The following is a 25,244-nucleotide window of genomic DNA, read 5'->3' on the forward strand; positions in this document are numbered from 1 at the left end:
TCGTTCGTTCATTCATTCATTCATTCATTCATTTATTAATTAGATTTGTATGCCGCCCCTCTCCATAGACTTGGGGCAGCTCACAGCAACAATAAAACAATGTACAAACAAATCTAATAATTTAAAAACACTAAAAAACCCATTATTAAAAGCAAACATACACACACAACCATACCATGCATAAACTATACAGGGCCGGGGGGGGGACTCTCAGTTCCCCCATGTTAACTGTCCACTTAGGAAGCAACACTGATTGACCATCAATTTCATTTTGTTGTCAGCACATTCAACTTTGTACAGAACAAAGTCTTCAATGAGAATATTTCATTCATGCAGATCTAGGATGTGTAATTTGAGTGTTCCCTTTATTTTGTGTTTTAATTTTTTTTTTGAGCAGTGTATATAAAAAAAAACCCAGTGTGTAAAGTCTGGAACTTCAGCTAGCAGAATATTCAACAGGATATTCCTGTCTCTTTCTTGTGTTTCTTTTTCTTTTAAAAAAGGGGGGAGGGTTTATAGTGACTTCACTCTATATCAATTCTTGGGCTGGGGGAGGAACGGAAGTCTCGCAATCTGGCAATCCTGAAACGAGCCCACTTCAAACTGAAACCTTTCTTTCTTTCTTCCTTTCTTTCTTTCTTCCTTTTTTCTTTCTTTCCTTCCTTCCTTCTCTCTCCTTCCTGCTGTGTCCCACCCTCCTTTCTTTTTTCCTATGCCCCACTCCTTCTTTCCTTCTTGTCTCTCCTCCTTCCCTCGTTTTCCCTCCCTCTTTCCTTTTTTCCTATTCCTCCCTCCCTCTCTCCCTTCCTTCCTTCTCGTCCTCCCCTCCTTCCCTTCTTCCTATCCCTTCCTTCCTCCCACCTCCTCCTTCCTTTTTCCATATCCCTCCCTCCCTCCTTTCCTGTCCCTTCCTTCCTGCCTTCTTTCCTGTCCCTCTCTCCTTCCTTTTTTCTTTCCCTCCCGCCCTTCCTGTCCCTCCCTCCCTCCTTTTTCCCTATCCCTTCTTTCTTCCATCCATCTCTTTGTTTTATTTATTTATTTATTTTGTCCAATACATAATACACATTGAAGAGAATAGATATGTAATAATATAAGTAGATTAGATTAGATTAGATTTATTGGATTTATATGCCGCCCCTCTCCGCAAACTCGGGGCGGCTCACAACAATAGTAAAAACAGTACATAGTAACAAATCCAATGCCCACCAATCTAATTACAATTTAAGTTAGGAAATTCATAAAACAGTCCCAATATATATAAAAAACAGGCACACAGTCAATCAATCAAAGAAAAGAATAGAAGAAAAGATATAAAAGTATAGGTGAACATATTTGAAAGGAAGAAAAGATAAATGAGATAAGGAGAGACAATTGGACAGGGGACAGAAGGCACACTGGTGCACTTATGTACGCCCCTTACTGACCTCTTAGGAACCTGGAGAGGTCAATCGTGGATAGTCTAAGGGAAAAATGTTGGGGGTTAGGGGTTGACACTACTGAGTCCGGCAATGAGTTCCACGCTTCGACAACTCGGTTGCTGAAGTCATATTTTTTACAGTCAAGTTTGGAGCGGTTAATATTAAGTTTGAATCTGTTGCATGCTCTTGTGTTGTTGCGGTTGAAGCTGAAGTAGTCATTGACAGGCAGGACGTTGCAGCATATGATCTTGTGGGCGTGTTTTAGGCAACGTAGTATCTCTCCCTTCCTTCCTGTCCCTCCTTAGAAACATAGAAACATAGAAGTCTGACGGCAGAAAAAGACCTCATGGTCCATCTAGTCTGCCCTTATACTATTTTCTGTATTTTATCTTAGGATGGATCTATGTTTATCCCAGGCATGTTTCAATTCAGTTACTGTGGATTTATCTACCACGTCTGCTGGAAGTTTGTTCCAAGGATCTACTACCCTTTCAGTCAAATAATATTTTCTCATGTTGCTTTTGATCTTTCCCCCAACTAACTTCAGATTGTGTCCCCTTGTTCTTGTGTCCACTTTCCTATTAAAAACACTTCCCTCCTGGACCTTATTTAACCCTTTAACATGTTTAAATGTTTCGATCATGTCCCCCCTTTTCCTTCTGTCCTCCAGACTAGACAGATGGAGTTCGTGAAGTATTTTCTGGTAGGTTTGATGCTTAAGACCTTCCACCATTCTTGTAGCCCATCTTTGGACCCGTTCAATTTTATCAATATCTTTTTGCAGGTGAGGTCTCCAGAACTGAACACAGTATTCCAAATGGGGTCTCACCAGCACTTTATATAGCGGGATCATAATCTCCCTCTTCCTCCTTTCTTCCTTTTTCCCGATCCTTTCCTTCCTCCCTCCCTTTTTCCAGTATCATTGTAACTTCCAACTATCATCAAACTAACGCTTGTTGTCAAAGCCCAGCTGTATCTTACATGTCTGTGTGCTTTGAGCCAATATTTATATTGTAGGGAACATGGAGTGCTTCAGGTCAAATTCCAACTGGACGGCTTAGGAGGCAGATGTGGCCTCGGACTCATTAAAACCTCCCTGTCGATATATATATATATATACTGGCTGCCATAAATTTGGCTGCACCATCCCAGAGAGATGATTAGTTGGAAGAGAAGACTCCTAAGGAGAAACGAGAGAGAAAGATTGATTACAGATCGTTCCAAGATATTTTTTCCCCTTCCTTCTAAAGAAAAAAAGTGGATATTTTATTAATGATCTGAGCAGCTGACCTTGTTCCATCTCCTTTCCCCTTCCAAGGTCAAAAGTATTTCTTTTTATGGACAGCTGGGTTCATCTGTTCTGAACCATTAGGTTCCCCTAGATGAAAAAATCCAGAGCTGTTCTATGACGCGGCGCATTCGGCAATGCGTTCGTAACTACTTCTCCCTACAATGCTTTACCGCTTTGGGGGGGGGGGGGGGAAAGTGGGGTTGTTATTTTTTTTTTAATGGGAAATAACTCACCAGTGAGCTAAGAGCGTCTGTTCTTTCTCCCCAACCTGTCATTTGTCACGTTTGAATGGGAAGTTGCTTTGATGCGAATCTTTTGGGAGAGGGGAGGAAAAAAAATGGAGAAAGGGTGATTTGCTTCAACCTTTCCTTCACCTTGATCTTGCTAAGGATGCCATTTATATAATAATAATAATAATAATAATAATAATAATAATAATAACAACAACAACAACAACAACAATAATAATAATAACAACAACCTAGGTGCTTGGGAAGCGCCCGACTGGTGATGAAATACGAAATCCAGCATAGTGATCTCATTTGCTTTGTTGTATTGACATAATAATAATAATAATAATAATAATAATAATAATAATAATAATGCAACGACTATGGCATAAGCCAGTGAAAGTGGTCCCAGTGGTACTTGGCACGCTGGGCGCAGGGCCAAAGGATCTCAGCGGAGATTTGAAAACCATCGAAATTGACCAAATCTCCACCTGTCAATTGCAAAAGGCCGCTTGACTGGGATGGGCAAACATAATTCGCCGCTACATCACGCAGTCCTAGATGCTTGGGAAGCGCCCAACTGGGGATGAAATACGAAATCCAGCATAGTGATCTCGTTTGCTGTGTTGTATTGACATAATAATAATAATAATAATAATAATAATAATAATAATAATAAAAAAAATAATAGTAGTAGTAGAAGCAGCAGCAGCAGCAGCAGCAATAGCATTTAGGTTTATATACCACTTCATAATGCTTTTACAGCCCTCTGTAAGCAGTTTACAGAGTCAGCCTCTTGCCCCCAAACAATCTGGGTCCTCATTTGACCCACCTCAGAAGGATGGGATGGATGGATAGCATTTAGACTTAGTATTTAGACTTATATACCGCTTCATAGTGCCTTTGCAGCCCACTCGAAGCAGTTTACAGAGTCAGACTTTTGCCCCAACAAACTGAGTCCTCATTTGACCCACCTCGGAAGGATGGAAGGCCGAGTCAACCTTGAGCCGGTGATGAGATTTGAACCGCTGACCTACAGATCTACAGTCAGCTTCAGTAGCCTGCATTGTAGGTAGTTATTGAAACGGATGTCCAAGTGCTGCCTCTATGTTGGTTGAGGCAGGCAGGATTCCCTTGAGTACCATTTGTTGGGGATCAAGGGAAAGGGAGGGTCTTGCCTTCTCTTTCTGCTCAAGATCCCCAAGGACAATTGGTGGGTCACTATGGGACACAGAATGCTGGACTCCATGGGCTTTGGCCCCATTCAGCAGGGCTCTTCAGGGGTGGCATACAAATCTAATAAATTATTATTATTATTATTATTATTATTATTATTATTATTATTATTAACCACTGTGGCCCCCTAAATGATCATGATGATAATAATAATGCTAAGACTACTACTACTATTACTACAAATAATAATAATAGTAGTAATAATAATAACAACAACAACGATAATAATAATAATAATAATAATAATAATAATAATAATAATAATCTGCACACATCATACAAAAATACATCACACAGTCCTAGACGCTTGGGAAGTATTCATCTTGACATATTGTGATACGAAATCGAGCATATAAATCTTGTTTGCTGTGTATTACTGGTTTTTTTAATAATAATAATAATAATAATGATAACAATAATAATAATAATAATATCAATAATAATATTATTGGGGGAAAGATCAAAAGCAACATGAGAAAATATTCTTTTACTGAAAGAGTAGTAGATGCTTGGAACAAACTTCCAGCAGACGAGGTAGATAAATCCACAGGAACTGAATTTAAACATGCCTGGGATAAACATAGATCCATCCTAAGATAAAATACAGGAAATAGTATAAGGGCAGACTAGATGGGCCATGAGGTCTTTTTCTGCCGTCAGTCTTCTATGTTCCCATGTTTCTAATAGTGTCACTTAATATTGTTGCATATAACAGTATTGTTTGTGCACATTTTTCAAGCTCAATAATATTTTAAGGCATAATAATTGCATCTAGATCTAAATGTTTGATTGCAGCTTTCCAGCAGCTGAGAATGTTGACAGCTCTTATCTAGATTCTTTTCTTAAGAGATTTCCAATTAAAATGCCACTTTCTGCTCTTTCATTCTCTTCTTTGCAGCAAACTCCGCACACTTTCATTAAGCTGCCTGCTCCAATCCCTAAATCCTTCTACCGATGGCTACAAATTCTCACCCACCCTCTTCCTTCGTGCCTTGAGCTTATCTTTTGAATAAAACAAATGATATTTCGAATATTTTACACTTGCTTCAATTATTAAATCAGCTGCTCTTTTTTTTTGTACAATTCCCCCGAGCTTACTCAATAATTCTCCAATTTATCATTCTGCTAGAACTTGAAAAACAAACCAGCTGATATAAAGAGTATTTAGGAGCCTGTGATGTGTTGGAAAATATTTGTAGGCTTGTCTGTTGGCTAAAAAGTGAAAGATAGATAGATAGATAGATAGATAGATAGATAGATAGATAGATAGATAGATAGATAGATAGATAGATAGATGGTAGATTGATAGATGGTAGATTGATAGATATAAAGAGAGAGGGAAGGATAGGGATGGATGGATAGATAGGTACAGTAGATAGCTAAACAGATAAATAGATGATAGATAGAGAGATAGATAGATAGATAGATAGATAGATAGATAGATGATAGATAAATAGACAGACAGACAGACAGATAGATAGATAGATGATAGATTGATAGATATAAAGAGAGAGGGAGGGATAGGAATGGATGGATAGATAGATACACTAGATAGCTAGACAGATAAATAGATGATAGATAGATAGATAGATGATAGATAAATAGACAGACAGAAAGATAGATAGATAGATAGATAGATAGATAGATAGATAGATAGATAGATGATAGATTGATAGATATAAAGAGAGAGGGAGGGATAGGAATGGATGGATAGATAGATACAGTAGATAGCTAGATAGATAAATAGATGATAGATAGATGATAGATAGATAGATGGTAGATAGCTAGATAGCTAGCTAGCTAGCTAGATAGATAGATAGATAGATAGATAGATAGATAGATAGATAGATAGATAGATAGATAGATGATACGGTAGATTGATAGATGATAGATTGATAGATATAAAGAGAGAGGGAGGGATAGGAATGGATGGATAGATAGATACAGTAGATAGCTAGACAGATAAATAGATGATAGATAGATAGATAGATAGATAGATAGATAGATAGATAGATGATAGATAAATAGACAGACAGACAGACAGATAGATAGATAGATAGATAGATAGATAGATGATAGACGGAGAGATAGACGATAGATGATAGACAGACAGACAGACAGACAATGTGATTATTATGAAAAATCTCTATATTGCTACTTTTGGTGGCATTTAAAATGCAGCTATTACCTAATTTATCATGGCCAAGCTGCTTTTCACTTCCTCTAGTTAACAAAATTTTTCCATTAAGATTTTTTAAATTGAGATAATAATCCCCAATAGCTAGAATAGGGATTAAAAAGAAGAGGGGGGAAAAAGTTGTTTTACTTAACATTTTAGAGTTATTGTCTTTTTCTTCCTCTTTTTTGATTTGTACACTTTTCTTTTCAAATCTTTTTTCTTTTTCCTTTGAAGGTTTTGTTTTGTTACGGAACAAAAATCCAAACACGAGATTGTTTTCACTTTCAAAGGTTGAAGGCCTTTTTTTTTTTTTCCCTTTTTGGAATGTAATTAAGTTGCTCTCGGGAGATTTGTCATCAAGAACAATTGCAGGGCCGTTTATTAAAATTTCTGCTCCGCAAAAACTTGATATAAAAAGGAAATGGATGGGCCACCCAGAGGGGTTTGCCATAAATATCAGCAGCGACTGCATTTCTCTGGATTTCAACCAAGAATGCAGGGATTTTTCATCCAATTATTATTTTGAAAAACTTCTACACGCAAACGGAGTTTTTTCTTTTAAGGTAGGGGGTTTAAACAAAGGGAAGGAGGACTTTTGGTAGTGTAAATCTGGGGACCCTTCTAATCTCTTCAAGATAGAAAAGAAAAATAACTGGATATATTTGGGTTTTTCTCTCTGCGGACCGAGATAGCACAGCTGCTTGGAAGGTGAAATAACTACAGTGATACCTCGTCTTACGAACTTAATTGGTTCCGGGACGAGGTTTGTAAGGTGAAAAGTTTGTAAGATGAAACAGTGTTTCCCATAGGAATCAATGGAAAAGCGATTAATGCCTGCAAGCCCAAAACTCACCCTTTTTGCCAGCCAAAGCGCCCGTTTGGCCGGGAAAGGTGAGCAGAAGTCTCCGTGGGGCCTCTCTAGGAATATCTTGAGAGGAAACAGGGCCTCCCCCCTCCCTGTGGTTTCCCCAATCACACACATTATTTGCTTTTACACTGATCTCTATGGGAAAAATTGCTTCTTCTTACAAACTTTTCTACTTAAGAACCTGGTCACCAAACAAATTAAGTTCGGAAGTAAAGACACCCACTGTTATTCTGACTTATTATGTGTATGACTATTTATAGGAATATGTTATTTCTCAAGGTAAACTTTAATTCAAGTTAGCATATCTGTGTGTAGCTGAGTAGTTATTCACAGCTACTAATCTCAATCTAAATGTTTCTGTGTGTGCCCAACCTTGGTACATAAAGATTACCCTGCTCATACATTAACAGAAACTAATCAAGGAGAGAAGCAACTTAAAACTAAGGAGGAACTTCCTAACAGCGAGGACAATTAAACAGTGGAACAGCTTGCCACCAGAAGTCATGAATGCTCCAACCCTGAAAGTTTTAAAAAAGAGATTAGACAGCCGTTTGTCTGAAGTGGTGCTTCCTGCCTAAGCAGGGGGTTGGACTAGAAGACCTCCAAGGTCCCTTCCGACTTTTGTTATTCTGCTTTCTCCCCCCTCCCTTCCCTCTGTTTAGTTTACATTCTGTTGTCGCCTTCTTTCATTTGACGTGTAAATTGTGGGGGGCCCTTCTGCTCCTCACCACTTAGGCCATTTTGGCTCCGTTCGATTAATTTTCTTTCATTAAGCAAAGAAAAAGGTTATGCTTGCCTGACAGCTTTTGCGGGGCGGAAAAATAACAAGGCTGGCAAGCACATTATTCAAACCCGACAGGCCTTGTTTTGTTTTCCACATCATTATTTCATTATCGGGCCTTTTTTTTAATTTGGTAGCTTTGCATGGCTGCTGTTTCAAAACATGACCTCAGACACCCTTCTCGAGAGAAGACGGAGTTACCCAATGCTGGGGTCATTTGGTAAACACGGCGACCCATTGAGTTCAAACACAGCAGGGCTAAGATATGTAGAAATGCCATTTTTATTGATTGATTGATTGATTGGATTCATCACATTATTTTATCCCCTGAGTAGGGCTTTAAAAAACTTGATTCGGAGAGAGTAACAATGAAAGAGCTTGCAAGCTGGAAAGAAACTTATTTGGAGCAAGTTAGAGCAATGAAAAAACCTGCAAAGACTTAGGGCTTGGAAAATATTCTTTGCAGAGAGTAACAGTGAAAGAGCTTGCAAGCTAGTAAGAAATGGGAACATTATTAGCACCTGTTTAGGGCTGAAAAGAAACTTATTTGGAGCAAGTTAGAGCAGTGAAAAAAACCCTGCAAAGGCTTAGGACTTGGAAAACAGTAACAGTGAAAGAGCTTGCAAGCTGTAAGAGCTGGGAACATCATTAGCACCTGATCAGGGCTAGAAAGAAACTTATTTGGAGCAAGTTAAAGCAATGAAAAAAACCCTGCAAAGGCTTAGCGCTTGGAAAATATTATTTGCAGAGAGTAACAATGAAAGAGTTTGCAAGCTAATAAGAACTGGGAACATCACTAGCACCTGTTTAGGGCTGAAAAGAAACTTATTTGGAGCAAGTTAGAGCAATGAAAAAACCCTGCAAAGACTTAGGGCTTGGAAAATATTCTTTGCAGAGAGTAACAATGAAAGAGCTTTCAAGCTAATAAGAAATGGGAACATTGTTAGCACCTGCTTAGGGCTGGGGGGGGAAAACCTACATTCAGAGTATAAGACGCACCAAATTATCAGCCTCTTTTAGGGAGGAAAAAGGTGCATCTTATACTCCAAAATATGGTAATCATTTTTTGCTGTAGTTTTCTTATCAAGCACTGAGGAAAGAAAGGAAAAAAAACACAATAGATTTATTTGCAAATTATTTCCAAAGTGCAATTAGAACCGTTGGGGAAATTTTACTGAAAAGTTGCTTCTAACTCTTATCTGATAAAGTTGGAGCATTTCTGTCGAAGGAAGGATCAATCTTGATGTTTCTGTTTAATGATTGTAGGCAGGGGAGGGGAATTTACTGAGCAAGAAGCCAATAGCCAAACTGGCATTTTCTGCTGTTTAGATAAGTAATTTTGCCAGGCAAAGACTAATGGGAAATGGCACACGTAGGTGAGCAGAGGAATAGAGTTGCCCGTGAAATCTGTTTTCTAAAATTGATCCATTCCCTGGACAACAACTATTGATTAAAACCTCTCTTTTCTGTGATGGAAATTACACAGATCGGCTGGAAATGGCTTGTTTTAGTCATTTCCTTTCTTTGGATACTGTAAGTGTGCAAATAGTTGTTCTTTTTTTCTAAAAAAAGAGAAAGTAAATTAAAAAAACACTCAGGGAATCAATATAACCGTTCCAATAAAGATAGAAATATGTTTTTATTTATCTGTTTGATAATTACTATGATACTTTCTCTCTCTCTTTTCTGTCTGTTTTTCCCTCTGTTTCTTTCTCTCTCTTTTCTATCTGTCCGTCTTTCTCTGTCTCTCTGTGTGTGTCTTTTCTGTCTTCTGTCCGTCTCTCTCTCTTTTTTTTTTCTCTCTCTCTCTGTTCCTCTGTTTTTCTCTCTCCCTCTTTCTCTCTCTTTTCTATCTGTCCGTCTTTCTCTCTCTCTCTCTGTGTGTCTTTTCTGTCTTCTGTCCATCTCTCTCTCTCTGTCTTTCTTTCTCTCTCTCTGTTCCTCTGTTTTTCTCTCTCCCTCTTTCTCTCTCTTTTCTCTCTCACTGTCTGTCTCCCTCTCTCTTTCTCTCTCTGTCTCTTTTTCTCTCTGTGTCTGTCCATCTCTCTCTCTGTTTCTCTCTCCTCTCTATCTTTCCATCACCCTCATGTCTCTGTGTGTGACTTTTTCTCTCCCTGTTTCTTTTCTCCCTGTCTGTCTGTCCATCTCAGTGTGTGTGTGTGTGTGTGTGTGTGTGTGTGTGTGTGTGTGTCTTTCTGTCTGGTTGTTTTCACTCTCTCTGTTTTTTTTCCTGTCTCTCTCTCTCTGTCTCGTTTTCTTTCTTTGTCTCTTTTCTCTATATATCTGTCTGTCCATCTTTCTTTCTCTCTGTCTCTTTTTTTCTCTCTCTCTCTGTATCTTTTCTGTCTGTCTGTCTGTCTGTCTGGCCATCTCTTTCTTTCTTTCTTTCTCTCTCTCTCTGTCCCCCCCTCTCTCTTTTCTCTATATATCTGTCTGTCCATCTTTCTGTCTTTCTCTCTGTCTTTTACTTTCTCTCTCTATATATATATATGTGTGTGTGTGTGTGTGTGTATACAGAGAGAGAGAGAGAAAGCAAAAGACAGAGAGAAAGACAGAAAGATGGACAGACAGATATATAGAGAAAAGAGAGAGGGGGGGACAGAGAGAGAAAGAAAGAGAGAGAGAGAGATGGCCAGACAGACAGACAGACAGAAAAGATACAGAGAGAGAGAGAGAAAGAGACAGAGAGAAAGATATATATCTTGTCTGTCTGTCTGTATGTTTGTCTGTCTGGCCATCTCTCTCTTTCTCTTTCTCTCTCTCTCTGTTCCCCCCTCTCTCTTTTCTCTCTATATCTGTCTGTCTATCCCTCCCTGTTTCTCTCCCTCCCCTCTCTCTCTTTCTCTCTATCTTCCCATCTTCCCATCTCTCTTTCTCTCTGTGTATCTTTTTCTCTCCCTGTCTCTTTCCTCTCTCTCTGTCTATCCATCTCTCTCTGTCTCTTTTCACTCTCTGTTTTTCTGTGATTCTCTCTCTGTGTGTCTCTTTTTCCTCTCTGTCTGTTTCTGCCTCTCTTCCCCCTCCACTTCTCTGTGTTATGATTCTTATGAGAAATGATGTTCACACCCAAACATCTGGCACGGGGGAGGTTTATTGATTCCAGATATGATTCCAGAGCTTTTTTAAAAAAAGAGCAAGCTACACCATCTTCCTCTCATTTCGGTATCTATTGATCTGATCCTCTCTGCACTGAGCAAAAATCTCTCTCGGTCATCTGCAAATTAACTTCAGGGGGGAAAAAAGTTACCCAAGAATTAGGGGGAAATGATATCTGACAAGGGCAGTTTAAGGGGGGAAAGAATAATTGCCCCAAAGTTATCCTGGAGTAAGAGGGCAGCCCATAAATTTGATAATAAATAAAATAAAACAAACTTTTGTACTATAAACATAGAAACATAGAAACATAGAAGTCTGGCGGCAGAAAAAGACCTCATGGTCCATCTAGTCTGCCCTTATACTATTTTCTGTATTTTATCTTAGGATGGATCTATGTTTATCCCAGGCATGTTTACATTCAATTACTGTGGATTTACCAACCACGTCTGCTGGAAGTTTGTTCTAAGGATCTACTACTCTTTCAGTAAAATAATATTTTCTCATGTTGCTTTTGATCTTTCCCCCAGCTAACTTCAGATAGTGTCCCCTTGTTCTTGTGTTCACTTTCCTATTAAAAACACTTCCCTCCTGAACCTTCTTTAACCCTTTAGCATATTTAAATGTTTCGATCATGTCCCACCTTTCCCTTCTGTCCTCCAGACTATGCAGATTGAGTTCATGAAGTCTTTCCTGATACATTTTATGCTTAAGACCTAAAACGTATTGGGAAAGACTTAATGAACTCAATCTGTATAGTCTGGAGGACAGAAGGAAAAGGGAGGACATGATCAAAACATTTAAATATATTAAAGGGTTAAATAAGGTCCAGGAGGGAAGTGTTTTTAATAGGAAAGTGAACACAAGAACAAGGGGACATAATCTGAAGTTAGAACTTTCATAAAACCTCCAGCCCATTTTACGACAGATATGGATAAATGTGACTGAATGGTTTTAAGACATGGGTTTTTTTTAGGCTTGCTTAAATTGGTTTTTAGTATGTTTAATGGATTTTGGATTTTGAATTGGCCTAGTTTTAACTTCGATTTATATTATGCTATGACTATGTATTATTTATTATGTTGTAAGCTGCCCTGAGTCTCTGGAGAAGAGCAGCCTAAATCTAATCTAAATCTATCTATCAATCAATCAGTAATCTCCAGCACCAGTTGCTTTGCATGGAATTGAATGGAATGGAATGGAATAGAATAGAATAGAATAGTACAGAATTCTTTATTGCCCAAATGCGATTGGAAACACAAGGAATTTGTCTTTGGTGCAGATGCTCTCAGTGTACATAAAAGAAAAAGATACATTTGTCAAGAATCAGGAGGTAAAAACACTTAATGATTGTCATAGGGGTCAAATAAGCAACAAGGAAACAATATTAATAAACATCTTAAGGATACAAGCAACAAGCTACAGTCATACAATCCTAAGTGGGAGGAAAAGGGTGATAGGAATGATGGGGAAAACTAGTAGTAATAGTAGTGCAGACTTAGTAAATAGTTTGACAGTGTTGAAGGAATTATTTGTTTAGCAGAGTGATGGCATTCGGGGGGGAAACTGTTCTTGTGTCTAGTTGTCTTGATGTGCAGTGGTCTATAGCGTTGTTTTGAGGGTGGGAGTTGAAACAATTTTTTGTCCAGGATGCAAAGGGTCGGTCAATATTTTCACAGTCCTTTTTTTTTGACTCGTGCAGTCTACAGGTTCTTAATGGAAGTCAGGTTGGCAACCATTGTTTTTTCTGCAGTTCTGCAGAAGAGGTTACAGCTGGATTTGTCAAAAATGGCAATTTCATAACTACGTGGACTTCAACTCCCAGAATTCCCCATCCTAGCCAGCATGATTTCTGGGAGTTGGAGTCCATGCATCTTAATGTTGACGCAGTTGAGAAATTTATTTATTTTTTGATTTGATTTGATTTGATTTGATTTGATTTCCGCTCCTCTCCGTAGACTCGGGGCGGCTCACAGCAATAACAAGAACAATATACGGTAACAAATCCAATAACTAAAAAACTAAATAATTAAAAAACTAAAAACCCCTTATTTAAAATAAAACATACACTCAAACATACTATGCATAAAATACATAGGCCGGGGGACATGTCTCAATTCCCCCATGTCTGACGGCAAAGGTAGGCCTTAAGAAGTTTACGAAAGGCAAGGAGGGTGGGCGCAATCCTAATCTCCGGGGGGAGCTGGTTCCAAAGGGTCGGGGCCGCCACAGAGAAGGCTCTTCCCCTGGGTCCCACCAGCCGACATACTGGTTTAGGGGTATTCCAACAGGCTCAGAGGAGGCTAGTAGGGATGATCAGGGTATAGAAAATAACTCAGATGAATCACAATGGGAGGAACTGGAAACCAAGGTCCCATAATTCTTTTTAAATTCTTTTAAATTTTTGCAGATTGGAATGTCTGCAAAGTTGATTAAATAATTGCTCTCATCTCTGGGATGCAAACGCGGTGTGTGAGAGGCATTGAGTGAATTCTCTGCTAGTTTAACAGCAGGAGTGTGTAACAGAATGAAATTGCAACCTTGAGCAATGAAATCTGTCTGTAATTGCTAGTTCTGCCATTCTTAATCAGTCCTACAGGTCAGAAATGCAGAAAGGACCAGGGCTGGGAAAACATAACAACAGAGAAAGACTGTTATTAATCTGCAAAAAAAAAATGTAGATTTGTTTAATCTGCCCCTGCAAAGACAAGCTTTGTCTGCAAAAGTGCAAACAGCAAATTTAAACATGCATTTTATTTTCTGTTCCTTTAGCTCTCTCCGTCATTCCTTTGAACCTGCCGCCTTTTAATCTAAAAACGTTGTTAGCTGATTTAAAAGTGTTTTAAACTTTTAAAACTGCCCCTTTTTAGTAATCTAGCAGTAATGAAAACAGGGATAACATCGCTGATCAGCTGAGCATGAATTCAGCCAGGATATGCGATGAAGTCTCTGGACACAAAACAGACTGGATATTTTGCTAAGAGAACAAAAACATTTTGATACCGAAAAAGAATAAATAGTTCTAAACTTTTGCATCACATCTTAAGAAAACGGGAAAAATTAGCATTGAATCTTACAAGAATCCCATCGCACCCCAAAATAAAATAAGACTCCAATGTTCAGCTTGGTATCAGAAGTATACAAAACTCTAAAGAACAATTTGTATCTTTGTTTAGGACTGAAAATGTGTTGTGTTCTTTCATGAACAAAACACAGTGTAGGTAGTAAATCCAGGTCTTACTACTCAAACATTATCACAATTTATTGTCAACTACAGGATAACAGCAGCTTTCTCACAAAACATACTTAAGATTAATGTTGCAAAAGAAATGTGGACCCTATTTTTTTTTAATCTCAATACATTTTATTTCCTCCGGAACTTTGGGCCAACTGCATAGCAAAATTTCATCTGCACAGATTTGAAAAGATAAGACTTGATTCAAAAACAACTTTGTATACAAAGAAATGGGATTATTTTAAAGTGTTTATCCTTGTTTCCTGTTCCTAGTGAATTAAATAGTGAATGAAATGTCTGTAAAAGATTATCCTTGTCCAACCTCAGAGATTCAGTCAGAATTATTATTGTTGTTGTTGTTATTATTATTATTATTATTATTATTATTATTATTTATTAGATTTGTATGCCGCCCCTCTCCGAAGACTCGGAGTGGCTCACAAGTTCAGAATTGCAAATTTTCTTTAAAAAAAAAAAATTAAGCAATCTCTCTTGGTTGATACCAAGTCTCCATCTTCCAAAACTCCATCTTCTAAAACCCCATCTTCTAAAATTCCTATCTTCTAAAACTCCCTCTTCTAAAATTCCCATCTTGTAAAATTCCCATCCTCCAAAACTATCTTCTATAACTCCCATCTTCCATAACTCCTATTTTCCAAAAACTCCCATCTTCTAAAACTCCCATTTTCCAAAATGCCATCTTCTAAAACTTCATCTTCCAAAACTCCCTTTTCCAAAATTTCCATCTTCAAAACTCCCATCTTGCAAAACTCCATCTTCCACACTCCCATCTTCCAAAACTCCCTCTTCCAAAACCCCTGTTCTAAAACTCCCTCTTCTAAAACTCCCATCTTCCATAACTCCCTCTTCTAAAACTCCTATCTTCCAAAACTCCCATCTCCCTTCATTCCTCCACTCGAAACAGAATACTCTACGAAAAATCTATCCTGGGTCTTGAAAGCTTAGAACTGTGGCGCCTAAAACACGATCTAAGTATTGCCCACAAGATCATATGCTGCAACGTCCTTCCGGTCAACGACTACTTCAGCTTCAACTGCAACAACACAAGAGCACGGAACAGATTCAAACTTAATATTAACCGCTCCAAACTTGACTGTAAAAAATATGACTTTAACAATCGAGTTGTCGAAGCGTGGAACTCATTACCGGACTCAATAGTGTCAACTCCCAACCCCCAACATTTCTCCCTTAGACTCTCCATGATTGACCTCCCCAGGTTCCTATGAGGCCAGTAAGGGGTGTATATAAGTGCACTGATGTGCCTATCGTCCCCTGTCCAATTGTCTTTCCTTATCTCATATATCATATATATTCTCTCCTTATCTATCTATCTCTCTATCTCTCTATCTATCTATCTATCTTATATATCATATATATTCTCTCCTTATCTCTTATATCATATATATTCTCTTCCTCCCATCTAATTCCCTTCTTTTTACTTTCTATCGTTATATATATTACTTAATGTCTATTCTCTTCCATATGTATTGTATATTGGACAAAGAATAATTTTTTTTAAAAAGATGGAAGTTTTGGAAGATGGACACCTTCCAAAACTGGTGACCCTTCAAGGGATTGAAAAACTCTTCTTCACCACATTGCTTGACCCCCTCAATGAAAGGATATCAAACTTGGTTTTCTTACTGTTATTTTGGTGTAAGGATAGTTGGGTGGGGGGTCTCTGGAAGTGTCGAATGGGGAACGGACTTTATGCTTCCTGGGCTCTCGAGTCTGTATCAACCATCTTCCTCTGCCAGAATTTTTATGACCAACTTGTTGTGTTCTTTTCTTTCAAAGGTTGTTTGTGTGTGTGTGCAGGCAATTCATTAGGGAAGAGTTTATACAACAAACTTCACTGTTCAAATGTTGGAGAAAGAGTTTTTCAGTCTATTCCTTCCCCCCTAAATTTTGGGACTTTTGTTCCGTTCTGTCTGTAATAAAATATAAAATATAATGACTTGTTTGGGCTTTTCGGTTGATTTTTCTTCCCCTAAAAGAACATTGCCCAGGAGGGAGCCTTTTTTCAAGCCTGTTTCTGAAATTTCTGGTTTCCTGAGCTCCCATTCCAGCCCTCCCCTGCTTCTTTTGAACTTCACAATAGCACCAAAGAATGAGATGTGAAGGACCTGGACAACTTAATGATACTTATGGTATACTGTATTTTGCTTTGGGTTTTTTTCGAGAGCCAGATTTTGGGTTTTTTTTAAGTCTCTTTGCTAATTGGTTTTAGAGCATATTGTGTGATAGTTGTCTTTTGCAGGGCGTGCAAAATCCTTTCTTTCCTTCCGTTTACTCTTTTTTCTTCCCTTTCTTCTTTTCTCCTCTGTTTTCTTTTTTTCTTTCTTCTTCCTTGCTCTCTTCTCTTTTCTCTTTTTCCTCCTTCCCTCCCTCCCTCCTCCTTTGCCCCGTTTCCTTTAGCCTTCCTTCCTTCTCTGCTTTTTTTGCCTTTCACTTTGCTTTTTCCCTTCCTCCTTTTCCTCTCTCTCTCCCCCTCCTTTCTTTCCTACCTTTCATGCCCCCTCCTTCCTTCCTTCCTTCCTTCCCTCCCCTTTTCTACTTCCTTCTTCCCTCTCCCTCTTTTTCCTCACTCCCTTCTTTCTCTCCTTCCCTGCTTCTCTCCTTCCTTCCTTCTCTATTTTTTGCCTTTCATCTTCCTTCCTCTCTTGCCCCTTTCCCTCTCTATCTCTCCCTCTCCTTTCTTTCCTTCCTTTAATGCCCCTCCTCTTCCTTCCTTCCTTCCTCCCTCCCTTCCCCTTTTCTCCTTCCTTCTTCCCTCCCTCTTTTTCCTCCTTCCTTCCCTTCCTTCTCTACTTTCTTGTTTTTCTTGTCTTTCTCCCTCCCTCTTTTTCCTTTCTCCCGCCTGCCTTTTCCGGCCCTGTTTCCTCCCAGGAGAGTCCTAGAGAGGCCTCACAGAGGCTTTTCCCCGCCTTTTCCGGCCTTGTTTCTTCCCAGGAGAATCCTAGAGAGGCCCCACGGAGGCTTTTCCCCGCCTTTTCTGGCCTTGTTTCCTCCCAGGAGAATCCTAGAGAGGCCCCACGGAGGCTTCTCCCCACCTTTTCTGGCCTTGTTTCTTCCCAGGAGAATCCTAGAGAGGCCCCATGGAGGCTTCTCCCCACCTTTTCTGGCCTTGTTTCCTCCCAGGAGAATCCTAGAGAGGCCCCACGGAGGCTTCTCCCCACCTTTTCCAGCCTTGTTTCTTCCCAGGAGAATCCTAGAGAGGCCCCATGGAGGCTTCTCCCCACCTTTTCTGGCCTTGTTTCCTCCCAGGAGAATCCTAGAGAGGCCCCGCGGAGGCTTCTCCCCGCCTTTTCCAGTAGCAATCCACTACTGCTGCAAGGGATTATGGAGGTCATTAAACAACAACGTATTTATGTAAATGGACATCTTTTTTTTCTTGAAAATAACGCCCTTATTTTAAAAATCTGCCCCTTCGCATCGGAGGAGATAAATCCACTGTAACGGAAATAGCTTAGCTCTTGACACTTTCCTGTCTCTATATCACTTTCAGCTCAATAAATCTTGTTAAGAAGACTCTGATGTGATGCATGTCTTGTTTGAACCTAGGCCCCGTTAAGACTGATGTTTAATTCCCTCCCCCCATCCAAGCTAGATTGAATAATTTATGGACTCGCTTGCATGCCAACATAATGCTGTTTTAAGTTCTGCCATGGTTTAGGGATTACCGAGATTGCAAAGTCTTTCTGGGAGCTACAGTGGAACCTCTACCTAAGAATGCCTCTACTTACGAACTTTTCTAGATAATAACCAGATGTTCAAGATTTTTTTTGCCTCTTCTCAAGAACCATTTTCTTTTTACAAACCCGAGCTTCCAAAACTGTAACCGGAAAATACAGAGAGAAGCCTCCGTGGGGCCTCTCTAGGAATCTCCTGGGAGCAAACAGGGCCGGAAAATGTGAGGAGAAGCCTCTGTGGGGCCTGTCTAGGATTCTCCTGGGAGGAAACAGGGCCGGAAAAGGTGAGGAGAAGCCTCTGTGGAGCCTCTCTAGGAATCTCCTGGGGGAAAACAGGGCCGGAAAAGGTGAGGAGAAGCCTCCGTGAGGCCTCTCTAGGTATCTCCTGGGAGCAAACAGGGCCGGAAAAGGTGAGGAGAAGCCTCCATGGGGCCTCTCTAGGAATCTCCTGGGAGGAAACAGGGCCTCCACCCTCCCTGTGGTTTCCCCAATCACACACATTATTTGCTTTCCATTGATTCCTATGGGAAAAATTGCTTCTTCTTACAAACTTTTCTACTTAAGAACCTGGTCATGGAACGAACTAAGTTCGCAAGTAGAGGTACCACTGTACGTCACAATGTGGACCAAGTGTACTAAAATAGGTTAAATTCTTCACCCAGCATCTACTCCAGTTTTGAACCTAGGTTAGACTTTTGGCTTTCGTGTGTTAAAAACATCTTTCGGCAGATGACTGATAGCGCTCAGACACAGACAGACATCAGTCACCTGCCAAAAGATGTTTTTAACACCCTAAAGCCAAAAGTCTAACGGAGGTTCAAAACTGACCACCAACTACATTTGGACCTGCGATCCCTGACTGAAAAGTCAAGCAAAGCGGAGAAGAAACATCTATTGTTGTTTTTAAAAATTAAAATCCAACTAGAGTTGCCTCATTAAGGAAGCTAGAAAAAGGGTTAATTCATTCATTCCACAAAACGGAGCCCAGCATTAAAACACCTACCAAACATCACCAAAAAATGAGCTAGTAGTTTCTAAAGTTGACATTGGTGGAAGGTATCCTTTTAAAAACACAAAGTCTGCTGCTTGTACAAATCAGGAAAATTAGCAAACATTTTTGCTGTTGCAATTGGGAACAAAAAGGTCAGCGAAGGAAGGGAGGCTGTAATTAATCACTTATTTTTTCCATTCCTTTACCAAAACCTGCAAGTATATTTATTATCCCCTCTGCTAGGACTGCCCTTGTTTGTATTAAACCTAAATTTAAACAGTAATTACCCAGCTGTTTTCATACAAAGAATGACAATGTGTTGAAGCCTGCACTGGGTTGTTTTTTTCAGAATAACCTTTTTCTTTGAGCATTTGCAATTTTGGATCAACTTTGGCCACAAAAAAAAAAAATGCAGAGAAAAGTTTGGCTTCAGCGAAAGGAGAGTTTAAATTACTTTCTTTTGAAGGAAAACAGATGCTTTCATTAGCGTTTTTTGGAACAGAAACATCCCAAATGCAGAACAAATGTTTTCCATCCAGGTCCTGATTGTAAAATGTTTAAAAAGTTTTTGTTTTGTTTTTGGCATTTTATATGTATACACGTAAGAGTTATGACACACTGTAGGCAAATAACCTCGTTTAACAATCTGCCCTCGTTTGTAAACCTGGCTCGCAACATATAAATTTTGTTATTTTTCTTTCCTTTAATGGCACATGGAGTGATTGCATTTCAGTTGTTTTCCTTTGGTTTCGAAAACGTCCATCCTACCGCAAAATGTTTACGTATTTCGGGATGTCTAAAGAGCTTCGTGCTCCGTTCATAGGAGTTTTTTTTCCCGTTTCCTTGGCCGGTTTACATTTCTGAAGATGCTGACAATGGTAAAAGAAGTCCAGTAAAGAAAAAAGAAAAACAGCTGGTATTTGGAATTCTTTCCTGAATCCTCATATTTGACTGTGTTCATAGAAACATAGAAGACTGACGGCACAAAAAGACCTCGTGGTCCATCTAGTCTGCCCTTATACTATTTCCTGTGTTTTATCTTAGGATGGATATGTGTTTATCCCAGGCATGTTTAAATTCTGTGGATTTACCAACCACGTCTGCTGGAAGTTTGTTCCAAGGATCTACTACTCTTTCAATGAAATAATATTTTCTCACGTTGCTTTTGATTTTCCCCCCAACTAACTTCAGATTGTGCCCCCTTGTTCTTGTGTTCACTTTCCTATTAAAAACACTTCCCTCCTGGACCTTATTTAACCCTTTAACATATTTAAATGTTTCGATCATGTCCCCCCTTTTCCTTCTGTCCTCCAGACTCTACAGATTGAGTTCATGAAGTCTTTCCTGATACGTTTGATGCTTGAGACCTTCCACCATTCTTGTAGCCCGTCCTTTGGACCCGTTCAATTTTGTCAATATCTTTTTGTAGGTGAGGTCTCCAGAACTGAACACAGTATTATTCCAAATGGGGTCTCACCAGCGCTCTATACAAGGGGATCACAATCTCTCTCTTCCTGCTTGTTATACCTCTAGCTATGCAGCCAAGCATCCTACTTGCTTTTCCTACTGCCCTTTTTGTAGGTGATTTTTATTTTGTGATATTTATATACCACTCAACTCCAACAGGACTCTGGGCGGCTCACAATAATCACACCAACTAAAACAATATAACAACAACAACAGGGTTGGAAGGGACCTTGGAGGTCTTCTAGTCCAACCCCCTGCTTAGGCAGGAAACCCTACACTACTTCAGACAGATGGTTATCCAACATCTGGTTAAAAACATCCAGTGTTGGGGCATTCACAACTTCTGGAGGCAAGCTGTTTCATAGATTGATTGTTCTGACTGTCGGGAAATTTTCCCTTAGTTCTAAGTTGCTTCTCTCCTTGTTTAGTTTCCACCCATTGCTTCTTGTTCTACCCTCAGGTGCTTTGGGGAATAGGTTGACTCCTTCTTCTTTGTGGCAACCCCTGAGTTATTGGAAGACTGCTATCATGTCTCCCCTGGTCCTTCTTTTCCTTAAACTAGCCATGCCCAGTTCCTGCAACCATTCTTCGTATGTTTTAGCCTCCAGTCCCTTAATCAAATATGGAAACAATATCAGCATCCCAATAACAGTATTCCTCTTAAAGCAACCTAGCATTGTGTTGAGTTTTTTGACTGCTCGGTGTCAAATTCCAAATGTGGTTGACACTTCATAGTGGGCTTGTTTTAATGTCCAAAATATTTTTTGGCCACCTCTGCCGGGGTTGACGATTGCGACATCTCCCCCCAAAAAATCAGAAATTGTCGAAGAGGCAAAGGAATCAAAGCAGGAGGGAGATTTCAACTCCAATCAAATCAAGGCTAAAGATCTCTCTAGCCTGGGTCAATGGTAGGCAAAGTTGGCTCTTCTATGACTTGTGGACTCCAACTCCCAGAATTCCTGAGCCAATCATGCTAGCTCAGGAATTCTGGGAGTTGAAGTCCACATGTCATAGAAGAGCCAACGTTGTAACAATGTCCTATTTGCTGTGTTTCCTGGCCTATCAGCATCCTTGTTGCTGGTCCTTAATGATGTCACAAAAAGGGATCTGAGAAATTATGCGTGGGTTTTTTTCCCCTCCTCCCAGCCCTCCAAATGATAGCTTAACCTGGAAGGGCAGGAAAATCAGAAGGCTGGAGACAAAGAGGGCAGAAAGCTAAAAATCAGACTCACAAAGGAAAAGAGACCACCTGGAGAAGAGCCACAGAGAGCAGCAAAACAACCCAAACCAGACAGTGGCGGGAAAGACCTCGAAGTGGGGTTAAACCAAGCAGGAGTAGATTATGTCGGACGATCCATGTGATACTGAGAGCTTTGAAGATCTCGAAGCGGAGCCATCCCCCTGTCAGAGGGGACGGAAGAAGCCGAAAACGTCCCGGTCTTGCCGGGCGGGGTTGATCTTCCCCGTCAGCCGGATCGACCGGTTCCTTCGCAAAGGGGATTACGCCGAGCGCATCGGTTCGGGCGCCTCCGTCTACATGGCCGCGGTGCTTCAGTACCTGACATACGACCTGGTGGATATTGCCGGGAATATCGCCACGGGGGCCTGCCGGCGTCGAATCGCTCCGGGCCATTTGCATCAAGCGGTCCGGGGCGATTCCGAACTCCAGTCTCTGCTCGGAGAGGTTCTGATCCAGGAGAACTTCTGTCCCAGGAAGTCGGCTGCTTCTTCTTCCAGGAGGGGGAAGAAATCAAGCAAAGGTCTCCAATCTCCAGACGTCATTGTGGCATAAACGGTGTTGGTGTTGGTGGTGCCATTTATCCAGACATGGGTTGAAATCTTATGGATATCAGAATAATTCTTCTGATATTATATCAGAATAATATCAGGGTGCAGAAATAAATGCGGAAGATGGCCTCCTGGTGGTTTGAACATCTTTTCTTTTTAAAAATATCTTTATTGAATACAGTAATCCCTCGCTACTTCACGGTTCATCTTTCACGGATTCGCTACTTCACGGGTTTTCAAAGGGGGCTTTTTAAATCCATTGAAAATTTTAAATGCATTAACAATTCATAAAATTCTTCTACAGTACAGTGGTACCTCGACATACGAGTCTAATTCGTTCCAGACCCTAGCTCGTATGTCGATCAACTCGCATCTCGAACGAATGCCTTTAGACTTTGTTTTTCGCACCGAGATAACTGGAAGCAAGGAATTCTTGTGCCACCTAGTGGAAGCTCGGCTCGTATCCTGAATTTGAGTTCGGGTGTCGAACAGAAATTTTGCTCGCATCTCGACTCGTAACTTGGAATACTTGCATGTGGAGCAGCTCGTATCTAGAGGTACTACTGTACTACTATACTCTATTAAAGAAACTGGTAGGACATTGCATGTAGTTCCAGCTGAGAAACATTATAGAATGACTGTTTAATGCAAAGGGTGGGTTTTAAAAGTCCAAATACTCGTTAAATACATTAAAAAATATCTACTTTGCGGAAATTCGTTTTTCATGGGCGGTCTTGGAACCCATCCCCTGCGAAAAACAAGAGATCACTGTATTTACATTTAAAACAGCAAAAACAAAGACAAAAAAAACCGTACCAACAAAAACATAACATACAAGAGCATGCAGCTTTATCATATATAGGTTACTTTGGTGTCAGAACTTAAGCATCTAACACTTAACATATATGCCAGCTATTCTGCTGAGCCTTGTTCCTTACAGCCTATCTATATTTTATTCTATTTCGTTTTTTAACTTTATCGTAAACTATAAATTACATGGTTTATATAATAATAATAATTTATTAGATTTGTATGCCGCCCCTTTCCAAGGACTTGGGGCAGCTCACAACAATAATAAAATACAATAAACAGTGGTACAAATCTAATATTAGTAAAACGGAAGTTAAAATCCCTTAATATTAAAAAACAGTCAATATTATATAATCATAACATTCTCAAGTGCTATAATCAGCAAAAGAGGGGAACCGGTCCCCCCATGCCTGGCGACTTAAGTGGGTCTTTAACATCTTGCGGAAGACAAGGAGGGTGGTGGCAATTCGAATCTCCGGGGGAGTTGATTCCAGAGGACCGGGGCCGCCACAGAGAAGGCTCTTCCCCTGGGTCCCGCCAGATGACACTATTTAGTCGACGGGACCCAGAGAAGGCCAACTCTGTGGGACCTGATTGGCCGCTGGGATTCGTGCGGCAGAAGGCGGTCCCGTAGGTATTCTGGTCCGATGCCATATAGGGATTTATAGGTCATTACCAACACTTTGAATTGTGACCGGAAACTGATCAGCAGCCAGTGCAAGTCGCGGAGTGTTGATGAAATATGGGCATATCTGGGAAAGCCCATGATAGCTCGCGGGGCTGCATTCTGTACGATCTGAAGTTTCCGAACACTCTTCAAAGGTAGCCCCACGTAGAGAGCGTTGCAGTAGTCAAACCTCGAGGGCATGAGTGACTGTGAGCAGTGAGTCCCGGTCCAAATAGGGCCGCCACTGGTGCACCAGGTGAATCTGAACAAACGCCCCCCTCACCACAGCTGAAAGATGGTGCTCTAATGTGAGCTGTGGATGAAGGAGGACGCCCAAGTTGAGGACCCTCTCTGAGGGGGTCAGCAATTCCCCCCCCCCCAGGGTGATTGACGGACTGATGGAATTGTCCTTGGGAGGCAGAACCCACAGCCACTCCGTCTTGTCAGGGTTGAGTTTCAGCCTATTGACACCCATCCAGACCCTAACAGCCTCCAGGCACCGGCACATCACTTCCACCGCTTCACCGACTGGACATGGGGTGGAGATGTACAGCTGGGTGTCATCAGCGTATTGATGGCACCTCACCCCGTGCCCTTGGATGATCTCACCCAGCGGTTTCATGCAGATATTAAATAGCAGGGGGAGAGGACTGACCCCTGGGGCACCCCACAAGGGAGAAGCCTCGAGGTTGACCTCTGACCCCCCACTAACACCAACTGCAATTGGCCAGAGAGGTAGGAGGAGAACCACTGAAGAACAGTGCTCCCCACTCCCAACCTCTCTAGCCAGCCGTCGCAGAAGGATGTGAAAAACAGCACACGAGCAAAACGGAAGTTCGTTTCTATGAAATTCCGGTTTGCCCATTGGGGGATTTTTTTGGTTTTGGGGCTTCTGGAAGCTTCCCTGATGCCTTTCCCAAGGCTGAAAATCAGCTGGCCCATGCGCGCATGCGCGTTGGAGCTGAAACATGGCAAAGTCTCCTGTGTCATAGGTTCGCCATCATGGCTCTAGACATTTAAAATTTTCTCTTGAGTGGACCAGCCTGCACTGGCTTCATTCTTGATTCACTTATGCTCAGGATATTGTCTTGTTCTGAAAAATTCGGAGTTCTTCGGGATTCAGCACATCACTTCTTTAGTTGCGCTGAAAAGGTGCAACCTTAGTTTAACCTTCCATCCATGTGTTGCTGATCCTGGATTAAGCTGGTAGGCTTCGAACCCTTGGCGCTGCTAAGACTTTAAGCCGAAGAGTGGCATGTGAAGGGATGGAATTAAATGAGCCACCTGTCCCATCAATTTGTCCTGTTTCTCTTGAATCCATGAGGAAGAGTTGATAATAGTACAGGTGGCCCTTGTCTTTCAATCACAATGGAACCCGACATTTCTGCTGAAATTGAAACGTGGAATCCTAGCAGATATCCCGTAGATCATAGGTCTTCAGACTTGGCAATTTTAAGACTTCTGGGCTTCAACTCCC

General features: G+C 40.6%; 2 protein-coding genes across 2 annotated transcripts in view; both read left to right on the forward strand.

Annotated features, from left to right (window-relative positions):
- RASSF8 (Ras association domain family member 8) overlaps positions 1-25,244 on the forward strand; it is an 86,032-nt gene that overhangs the window by 43,785 nt on the left and 17,003 nt on the right. The window lies entirely within an intron of this gene.
- On the forward strand, positions 21,845-22,294 carry LOC139168894 (histone H2A, embryonic-like). The gene has a single exon (XM_070754660.1). It carries the CDS (start codon positions 21,845-21,847, stop codon positions 22,292-22,294), a length of 450 nt encoding a protein of 149 aa, XP_070610761.1.

Source organism: Erythrolamprus reginae, chromosome 6 (assembly GCF_031021105.1).
Source record: "Erythrolamprus reginae isolate rEryReg1 chromosome 6, rEryReg1.hap1, whole genome shotgun sequence".
NCBI classification, from domain to species: domain Eukaryota; kingdom Metazoa; phylum Chordata; class Lepidosauria; order Squamata; family Dipsadidae; genus Erythrolamprus; species Erythrolamprus reginae.

Excerpts from the sequence above, each read along its gene's own strand:
- LOC139168894 (XM_070754660.1), top strand. The coding sequence starts at position 21,845 with ATGTCGGACGATCCATGTGATACTGAGAGCTTTGAAGATCTCGAAGCG.